We start from the raw sequence: 9989 nt of genomic DNA, 5'->3' as shown, positions 1-9989 counted from the left end.
GTGGAGCTGACATGTCTCTGGGACTCCCATGTGATAGCCTATAGGATTTTAGATATGTGCGTGCATGTACCTTATTTATTATTATTTACTCTTGCAAGACAACTTGGCTGGAGATATAAATGTGGGTGTAATCAACTTACAGGTAGTAATTAAAACCATAAGTGTAGATGAAGTCACCCAGAGAAAGTGTTACAGAAGACTCGAGGACCCAAAACAGAGAGTCTAGGGACCTCCAAGTCTAAGTTACTAGAAGGCTTAGATTTTTAAATGTTCTCCCAGGAAAAGTGTGTAAAGTGAAAGGCAATGAGGAAAGAGTCCCAGAGGTAGCCAACATTTGGAGCTTGGAGCATCATGAGAAGAGAGAGGCAGAGGTGCAGGAGGGGGAGCCAAGATGAGGATATCAAGCATGAAGATGTCAGTAACACCAAATGCTGCAGAGGTCAGGGAAGACAAGGAGAGGCAACTCCATTAGAATTGATAACCAGTGGATGACCGAATGAGGCAAAAACGAACTCAGTGGAGCAGTTGAGTATGTGGGTTTCCGGCCGTTGCAGACGCCTACTCACAGAGCTAGCAGTTTGAGCTGCTGACTAGAGAGATGCCGGCTCATTTCACGCGCACGCCACAATTGCGCGTGCGCACTTGCACTCATCCGGAGACTACCAGGTTCACCGCGCACCCACGCGCCTTCTGAGCTGGCCTACCCTGCCGCGGGCCCCTCCCCAAGCCTGCAGGGGGCGCTGCGCTTGAGTGAGCCGGGGCGGGGCGCCGCTCTAGCCAGCGCCCGGACTCGGTGGCGGACGCGGCTCCGCGTTCCCCGCGCCTCCTCCCAGTGCAGGTGGGTCCGCCCGCAGGGGGTGGGGGTGCCTGGAAGCCGCGAGGCGAGCGAGTAGCGGCAGTCTCATAGGCGCGGAGTGGTCCCCATCGCCTAGATTCTCCGGATCGGGCTCTGGCCCCGACGGATTGTACCATGGAAGGGCTAAGCGGGTGGACATCCCAATCCGGGTGGTTGCCTACTCCTGGACTCGGGGTGCCTCTTCCTGGACCCCTTTACACCCCAGGGGTCTCCGCCCAGGCACACGTACGGCTTCCTGGGCTCAGCTGTGGGCGGAGCTAGTAGGGGCGGGGCTCCGTGATTGACACGTCTCTCCCTAGACTTCACAGGCTGCCACCGGACCCTACCCCTGTCCTGAACCCTGAGCCGGCACCATGGTGAGAACCCCGAGCCCAGCCCCTCACCTCCGCATGCCCAGGCCCTCGTCACGAGTGGCCGTACCTCGCTTGCCCAGTGTGAACCTGTGGCTCTGCAGTCGGGGGTTTTGCAGGTCTTCCCCTGCAAGGTAACCTGCACTCTTCAACTCGCTCATCCTTGTAGCACGGGCGCCTGAAGGTGAAGACATCAGAAGAGCAGGCAGAGGCTAAAAGGCTAGAGCGGGAGCAAAAGCTGAAGCTATACCAATCAGCCACCCAGGCCGTCTTCCAGAAGGTGGGGCCCTCAAAGGTAGCTCCCACCTCAGGCAGCCTTAGTATTGCTCAGAGGCTAAGAGCAGAACCCTAGGGTCAGACTGCCTGGATCCAAGTCTGGGTTCTGTCACTAGCTGTGTGACCTTGGGCAAATTAATCTCTTTGGGCCTCAGTTTGCTCACCTGTAAAATGGGGCTAATGATTGCACCTACTACATATGGCTGCTGTGAACATTAAATGAGAGAATACCTGTAAAGTTGTAAAGCACGATTCATTGTACCTGTGTATAGTACAGGATTCACAGAATGTTGCATGATTCTACATTTATGTTATTTAGCCCTATGGTAGGAGAATGATACGATCTCTGACCCTGCCACCTATCTTTTCAGCGCCAGGCTGGTGAGCTAGATGAGTCAGTACTGGAACTGACAAGCCAGATTCTGGGAGCCAACCCTGATTTTGCCACCCTCTGGAACTGCCGACGAGAGGTTCTCCTGCAGCTGGAGGCCCAAAAGTGTGTAGGAGTTTGAGGTCCCAAGAAGACTGCCCTAGCCCTGCCCCTTCCCTGCTCCTTCCCTGCCCCTTTCCTGCCCCTGCCTGCCTCACCCTGCCTGGCCCTGCCTCACCCTGCCCTACCCTACCCTACCCTGGTCCAATGGTGGAAGAGAAATAGGGCCGCCAGGGGGCAGTGGCGGGCTGGGTGCAGAAATTAGGATGAGCTGAGGTTGGATGTAGTAGGGTCCTGACTCCCCTTGCCCTGTGGGTGCAGGTCCCCTGAGGAGTTGGCCACTCTGGTGAAGGCTGAGCTGAGCTTCCTGGAGAGCTGCCTGAGGGTGAATCCTAAGTCCTATGGTACCTGGCACCACCGTTACTGGCTGCTGGGACGACTACCTGAGCCCAATTGGGCCCGGGAGCTAGAGCTGTGTGCCCGCTTCCTGGAGGTCGATGAGCGGAACTGTACGTGCCTGCAGATTCTGTCCCCATAGCCCTCATCTGCCCTACATCCTGCCACTGGGACTTCACTAAGGCCTAGAGTGGGGAGTAATATCCAGGATGGGCTCACTGAGCTGGTGCTGAAAGGGATGATAGAATCAAATGCATGCTCCACTGAGTGCATTAAGGTGTTTCTAGGGTGTCTCCAAGAGAACTCTGTGGGGCACCAGCCAGGTAGCTCCTCTTCCTCTGCTTCTAAGACAAGTTGTCACCTCACCCCTTCAGTTCATTGCTGGGACTATCGGCGGTTTGTGGCTGCACAGGCAGCTGTGCCCCCTGCAGAAGAGTTAGCCTTTACTGACAGCCTCATCACCCGAAACTTCTCCAACTATTCCTCTTGGCATTACCGCTCCTGCCTCTTGCCCCAGCTGCACCCTCAGCCAGACTCTGGACCACAGGGGCGCCTCCCTGAGGATGTGCTTCTCAAAGGTAAGCAGGGTTGCAGTGCTGGGGAGGACTCTGGCTGCATCCTCCCTGCCCTGATGACTGGCCTTGCTCCTGAGCTTCTCATTGGGGTTTATTGAGGTCCTACTTTGTACCCGGCTCTGGGGGTACATGAGACTCATTCCTTGGCTTCAGGGAGCTCCATCTACTGATGGGAAAGATAATACTGACATATGCATCCCCTATGCAAGTCCAGCATATCAGTGGGACTGAAGGGTGGAGACTTTCCAAGGACAGGGTGGGGCATTAGGGCAGCCACCAATATCCTGACCATGGCCCCATGCCTGGCAGAGCTGGAACTGGTGCAGAATGCTTTCTTCACTGACCCCAATGATCAGAGTGCCTGGTTCTATCACCGCTGGCTTCTGGGCCGAGGTAAGCAGAGAGGGCAGAGGCTGAGCATTTGGGGCTTAGGAGTAGAAGAGGATTTAAGGAGACCTGAGGCTGTGTCTCCCCACAGCTGACCCCCAGGATGCGCTGCGCTGCCTGCATGTGAGCCGGGACGAGGCCTGTCTGACTGTCTCCTTCTCTCGGCCCCTTCTAGTGAGTGCTGCAGCATTTGCTGGAGAGCATCATAGAATTGTGATGCTGGTGGGACTGACAGGCTCTGTTTTTCCCCACGCCAGGTGGGCTCCAGGACAGAGACCTTGCTACTCATGGTTGATGAGTCACCCCTGATTGTGGAGTGGAGGACCCCAGATGGCAGGAACCGGCCCAGCCATGTCTGGGTATCCCAGGATTGGTAGAACAGAAATGGGAGCCTGGGCAGGGCTGGGTGGGACAGTCAGAAAAGTGGTGAGGCTGGGGCATTTCCTTGACCCAGTGCTCCCAGCTCTGTGACCTGCCTGCTGCCTCCCTCAATGACCAGTTGCCTCAACACACCTTTCGTGTTATTTGGACAGCAGGTGATGCCCAGAAAGAATGTGTGCTTTTACAAGGTGAGGCAGCCCGCAGCCTCTACCCTTTGCAGCAGCCCCCATCCCTCTCTTCTCCTGGTGTCCCCTCCAATAAACACTGCCTTTTGCCCTCAGGCCGCCAAGAATGCTGGTGCCGTGACTCCACTACAGATGAGGAGCTATTCAGGTGATGACAGGGAAGGACATCAACAAGGAGAGGGGCATCAGGCAACTGGGGCAGGTGGCCTGGGCTTGTGGACACAATCCTAGTCTAGCTACTGGGGACAACCAGTACTTCAGGCTGTGAGCCTCACCACTTCCCCATCCTGCCCACCCCTAGGTACGAGCTGTCAGTAGAGAAGTCCACGGTGCTACAGTCTGAGCTTGAATCCTGTAAGGAGCTGCAGGAGCTGGAACCTGAAAATAAATGTGAGGCTGCACTCCCTGAGAGCCTGCCCCTAGAGCCCCACTAAGAAGACCTTTTTCCAGAGTGGCCCCTTGGAGAGAGCAGGAAGGGTCTCTAGAGGATGGAGGCAGAGGAGGATCCTGGAGAAAGCCTCCTTCTCCCTGCCCTCTCCCCAGGGTGCCTGCTTACCATCATCCTGCTGATGCGGGCGCTAGACCCCCTACTGTATGAGAAGGAAACACTGCAGTATTTCCAGACCCTCAAGGCAAGCAGGGCCTGTGGGAACAGGTGGGGAGGAGTGGGCAGGAGAGAGGCAGCTAACATGCATGCCTGGCCTGCCCCCTCCACTCCAGGCCGTGGACCCCATGCGGGCAGCCTATCTGGATGACCTGCGCAGCAAGTTCTTGCTGGAGAACAGCGTGCTCAAGATGGAGTATGCCGAGGTGCGCGTGCTGCACCTGGCTCACAAGGTAGGGGCACAGCGCACCGTCCCCTGGGCCTGCACTGCCAGCCTCCCCTGCTTTGGGCTTTGCCTTTAGTCTCAGGTGACTTTCTGGATCTTTCCTTACAATCAAGATGGATTCTACCCCATCCTTGCAGCCTGCTCCTCTTCCTGGCCTTGCTTTTTGTCACTTGGCCCATCATTTTCCCTCTCATTCAGTGCCAAATCCTGAGTCACCAGGGCCCCCAATGGTGCCTTTTCCCAAGAGCAGATAGGTTTTTCCTGTAAAGTGACCCCTCGCCCATCCCCTCACCCCCTCCATTCCCATCCTTCTCACCCTGGGGTGGGCACCAACTTAAAGGCCAAATAGTATCTAGAGATTTCAGATAAACAGTCCAGGCTCTACTTTTCTTCTGTCTCTAGTCCTTCCCAGTTTTATGATATCACCACAGCCCACCTCTGTTCCCATCAAACCCATCCACAGACTCAGCTGGTCTGCTCCTGCCAGTATCTTTGCTCACTAATATCTGCTGCACCTATTACCCTCCAGGCCACCCTTCACACCCACCCCCACACCCACCACTTGCTGACGTTCCCATAACATGTAGCAGGTACCACCATGGGCTATAAGGTAAGCTTTCCACCTGTGCCTGTTCTCTCTTCAGCTGGGGGTCCCAAGGGCCTGTGCAGGGACAGAGAGCAAGTACTTAATACATGGTGCCAAGGAACCTCTCCCAGGTTTCACTGGATGGCCTGTTACCCTTCTGCTTTTTAGGACCTGACAGTTCTCTGCCACCTGGAACAGCTGCTCTTGGTCACTCATCTTGACTTGTCACATAATCGTCTTCGAGCCCTGCCACCTGCCCTGGCTGCCCTGCGCTGCCTTGAGGTAGAGCACTCATTTCTTCATTGCTGTCCTTGGTGGTTCTCTTCCCCTTCCCCGAAAGTGTGCCCACCCCACAAAGAGATGTCTAGGACCTCCCAGCCCATGCAGGGGATCACTTGACTTCCTGCCAGCATCATCCTCCTGACCTATGAGCCCCTCTGTGCACCATAAGCTGATCAGCCTGGGCTCCTCAGTTGCTATACAGTCCAGGCTGAAGCCACCTGCTCCCCAGGTGCTGCAGGCCAATGATAATGTCATAGAGTCCCTGGATGGTGTCACCAACCTGCCCCGGCTGCAGGAGCTGCTGCTGTGCAACAACCGTATCCTTTTGGGTGCCTTTCAGATAGCGGGTAGGGCGAGGGGCCATCCTGGGGAAAGACAGCAAGCCTGGTGGGTACTACCGGAGGCAGGCTGGGCTGGAGAGAGGGGCTTTGGCAGTGGGAGCTATACAAGGCTGTCATTGGCTTGCATTGGTGATCTTGGCAAAATGTGACTTCCTCAAGCCAGAGTTAATAAACAGGCAGCCTGTAGATGTTCTTGGGGCCCACGTAATACTTTAAAAATCAGAAAGTTTCATATTTTTAAAAATTCTAGAATTCTGATGCCTCTTTTAAAAATTAGAAGTTAGAACACTCTTTCGCTTGTATTTCCACTTGGCAGCTCTTCATTCATTGCTGAATGCCTCCTTGGACCAGGCTAGGTTTCCACTTTGCCATAGTGTCCACCACTTGTCTTGCACCACACCCAGCCTGATCGTGTGCTTCCTGCCTGACCCCTGTGGGTAGATACCTGCAGGTGCTGCCTGGAGCTCTACTCCCTTCAGGGAAGTATACAACACGCCCATCAAACGGACTTCCATGCAGCTGTCCCCATTCCTGAGGATGCATAGGGGTAGACAGACGGGGGGAAGCCCACAAGCTTTCCTTAACTCTTCGCCCAAGGCCTTCAGCAGCCTGCAGCACTGCAGCCTCTTGCCTCCTGCTCCAGGCTGGTCCTCCTCAACCTGCAGGGCAACCCACTGTGCCAGGCAGTGGGCATCATGGAGCAACTGGCTGAACTTCTACCTTCAGTTAGCAGCATCCTCACCTAAGAGGCCCAGCCCCCACCCTTACCCTTTAACTTATTGGGACTGAATAAAGGACGGAGAGGGCCCCTCAGGCTGCCAAGCTATTGTCACCGCTACCACTATACTACTATCCCCTAAACCCATCACTGCTGCCATGTGTTATGAAAAAAGAAGGGGAAGAGACTTGGTGAGTGCCATCTCACCCTCTCTGCTTTCCTTTGATGCTCTCCATCCTGCTGTTCCCTGTCTTGGAGAGCCAGAGCCTGTGTATCCAGGGAAGAAATCAGTGCAGGGGCTGGATTTGAGATTATCTTCTGGTTTGGGACAGGTTCAGGTTCCAAGATGGGGTAGGGGTTGGGATCTGGTACAAGCTGAGCTACAAAGCTGCTATAAGTCTGTCCGGCTGGAAGGATCATAAAAGTTTTTCTAGCAGGGGCGCGGTGGCTCATGCCTGTAATCCTAGCACTTTGGGATGCTGAAGCAGGGGTATTGCCTAAGCTCACTGGTTTCAGACCAGCTTGAGCAAGAGCAAGACTCTGTCTCTAAAAAAATAGTCAGGCACTATGGCGGGCACCTGTAGTCCCAGCTACTAGGGAGGTTGAATCACAAGAATTGCTTGTGAAATAACTTAGGGGACCTGGAAAAATAGACTCGGACCCCCACTTAGGTTAATTAATTGGTAATTTATTTTACCTGCTGCAGGGGCTGCTGCTCTGAGACACAGTCAGCACCCTGTGAGAGTGTGAGTTACCTTTTATAGGCTTTGTGTAAGCAAATTACAGAAGTGAAACGTGGCTGGTTAAGAGGGGTTACAACTCAGGTAGTCATAGATACAGCAATGGAACAATAATTAATACAGTTTCAGTTGACAATGGATACATTTCATATCACAATGGTTATGGTTATACAACAGTAATTAATCAAGTCTCAGTGAGTTTTCCACCATTGTTCATCTACTGAGAACTTGGGGGTTTTGTGAAACTTGGGACTTTTTCCTTGTACCTGAAGCTTGTTCTTGGCAACCCTAGGGGAAGGAGGGGGCCTGGGAACATGGCTGGGAAGCAAGTTCTCGTCCACCCTGGGGGGAGAAGGGAGGAGAAGGGAAATGGACTGGAGAGGGCGGGGGGAACAGGTGAAGGTGGTGGTGGAGGGAATAGGTGAAGGCTGGGGAACAGGAGTGGGCAGGGGAAAGAGGGCTGGGTTACAACACTTGAGCCCAAGAGTTTGAGGTTGCTGTGAGCCACGATGCCACAGCACTCTACCAAGGGCAACAAAGTGAGACTCTGTCACAAAAAAAAAAAGTTTTTCCCATGACCCTGATGTCCTCTCTGCCCTGGCCCTCAGTCACCACTGCTGAGAAGGCTCAGGTGCTCCATGTTCCCAGGGAGACTGGGTCAAGGCACCCTCGCCCCACCCTGTTATAACCACAGCCCATGAATAGCATTCTACACTTGATGAGTCCTTGAAATTACTTGATCCCATTTGATCCTCACAGGCTCTCGGGCATGAGATGATTTGGCCCATTGTACTGATTAGGAAACTGCCCTTAAGACTTGTCCAAGGTTACTAGAGCTCTTAAGTGCCAGAACCAAAGCCAGTTCTAGCCTTGGTCTAGGACTCAAGACATGTTCTTGCTTCTGTGTCCATAGGGAAGGGTTGGCCTGTCAACAGGGGCCTGGTCTCCTCCCTGAAGTACCTAGCTGGGTATCTACTCCTATGGCACTCCTGCCCCAACCCCCCATGAACACACCTTGTCCTATCTGCAAGTCATGAGGCACTGGGACTCTTGGAGGGAGGAAAGGGAAGTGGCTTAGGGTTTAGGACACTGAGTCAAACCTGGCTGGGTGGGGAGAAAGATTGAAAGGGAGAGAGTGTGACAAAGGCATTTTTCTGCCTTTCTGGGAAAGGCATTTTTCTGCCTTTCAGCCTGGCCCACCTGTGCTCATACACATCCGGACAGTCAGGGCTCTGTTCCTTCCTGTATCTAAGTAATGTACAAACACCCCACCCTTTAACAAAGCCCTTTGGCTGACCTGCTTCATACTTGCTGGAATTTGATTTCCGATGGTATCTATTGAAGGTGTTGGAAGTGGGGCAGGCACCCTCTCTTGAGATTCTGAAGCTTGGAGCTAGACAAGAAAACGTGTGGGTGTGGAGGGCTCCCTGCCAGGTCCTGGAGCCTCTGACCCCACTCTTGGAGGCACTTCTCTGCCTGCATCACCAAACAGCCTCTCCTGAAGTCTGCTTCCTTGTGCCTTCCTGCTAACACTGTTCTCACTGTCTTCTGTTTGGTGGCCCGTAGGCAGAGCTGGAACAGGAGTCGGATGGAAGGAGGGGCCCCTTCTGATGAGCCTAAGAATAGGACTCACAAAGCATCTCCAGGAAGATGCCTAGCCTCCTCTCTGCTTTGGGGTTGTCTTGGTGGCACCTCTGGCATTTCTTCCAGTGTCAGGGGTGGAGTTAGGAGACACATTGAGCAGGTGCCTCTAGCCGGTTGGTCTGGATTCCCAGGAAGAATTTCAGGGTGGAGAAGAGGGGGAATCCTTGACTCCAGCTGACCAGACACTCCTCTCATTGAGAGGAGATACTCTGCAGCCCTGAGAGGGAGCATCAGTTCTTGCCTAACCTCTCCCATAGCTCCAGACTGGGGGTGTCCCCACACCCAGGAGATTGCTCCACTCTGATCCCTCTAATTCCAAACTCCAGAGACACAGAAGCTGGGGTAAGGGTAGGGGGTGAGTGGCTCACTCGTGCCAAGGGCTATGGAGCAGCTGAAGGAAGCAGGAATAGAAAGGGGTGGGGGTCAGAAGATCTTGAAAAGCCAGCAGGTCAGGGACTGGCTGGTGGAGCCAGTCTGAGGGCCAGGTTGTTGATGTCACCAGTCTGTAATCTGGGATCCAGGGATCTTCCTGGCAGGATAAGTTCCAGCAGAGACCAACCCTGGCCTGGGCTCCTGGGGAGGTAGGCAGCCTGAGCCTGGGACCAGAAGGTGGGCCAGACGGGTATGTTTGGAAGGGGCTCCCTGATCCACTGTCTTTGGGGTGCTTCATCTGGGAGAAGGGTCTTCTCACACACTAGGTCTGGCAGGAATCAGCCTGGTGTGGGGTCCTTCACACTGGTGGATCCCACCAAAGCCTTCCATTTTCTCCTCAGCCTCAGTTCTGGCAGACCACATCTCTGCTGACTCCCTAATGTCAGCTCAGTTCCTAGACTGAGCAGCGGGTGGGGCTGCTCTCATCCCGCCCCTACTCCAGAGACAGCTCCCAAAGCCAGGGCCTCTTCTGAGAGGATGGAGCAACCCAGCTTCCCCTTCCCTGCAGCTCGGCCCCGCCCTTCCCCCTCATAAACCACTTACCCGGCCCGCCCCACACCTTCCACTCAGGCGACGGCGT

General features: G+C 54.4%; 1 protein-coding gene across 2 annotated transcripts; it reads left to right on the top strand.

The window, feature by feature from the left end:
• The first annotated feature begins 707 nt into the window (after window positions 1-707).
• RABGGTA (Rab geranylgeranyltransferase alpha subunit) lies at window positions 708-6697 on the top strand. 2 transcript variants are annotated; one of them, XM_012812846.1, is made up of 17 exons: window positions 708-838; window positions 1156-1212; window positions 1376-1486; window positions 1854-1978; window positions 2234-2421; window positions 2683-2886; window positions 3193-3276; window positions 3362-3444; window positions 3528-3629; window positions 3734-3839; window positions 3933-3984; window positions 4138-4226; window positions 4380-4468; window positions 4557-4673; window positions 5421-5534; window positions 5764-5851; window positions 6473-6697. In XM_012812846.1, the coding sequence occupies exons 2-17, from the start codon at window positions 1210-1212 to the stop codon at window positions 6619-6621; spliced, it is 1704 nt and encodes a 567-aa protein (XP_012668300.1). In that variant the 5' UTR covers window positions 708-838; window positions 1156-1209; the 3' UTR covers window positions 6622-6697. The 2 variants fall into 2 exon arrangements, 1 of the variants encoding a protein (XP_012668300.1); XR_002771098.1 differs by lacking the exons at window positions 5764-5851; window positions 6473-6697 and having other exon boundaries at window positions 4557-5276; window positions 5421-5496.
• The last annotated feature ends 3292 nt before the right edge of the window (window positions 6698-9989 follow it).

This window comes from Otolemur garnettii, unplaced genomic scaffold, assembly GCF_000181295.1.
Source record: "Otolemur garnettii isolate 467f Iridium unplaced genomic scaffold, OtoGar3 scaffold00225, whole genome shotgun sequence".
Classification (NCBI taxonomy): domain Eukaryota; kingdom Metazoa; phylum Chordata; class Mammalia; order Primates; family Galagidae; genus Otolemur; species Otolemur garnettii.
The sequence above is the reverse complement of the archived record's forward strand: the minus strand, read 5'-3'. Positions and strand labels throughout refer to the sequence as shown.

Coding starts and splice junctions, on each gene's coding strand:
- RABGGTA (XM_012812846.1), top strand. Junction 1,487..1,853: donor CCCAGGCCGTCTTCCAGAAG/GTGGGGCCCTCA, acceptor CTATCTTTTCAG/CGCCAGGCTGGTGAGCTAGA. Junction 4,227..4,379: donor GCTGGAACCTGAAAATAAAT/GTGAGGCTGCAC, acceptor CCCTCTCCCCAG/GGTGCCTGCTTACCATCATC.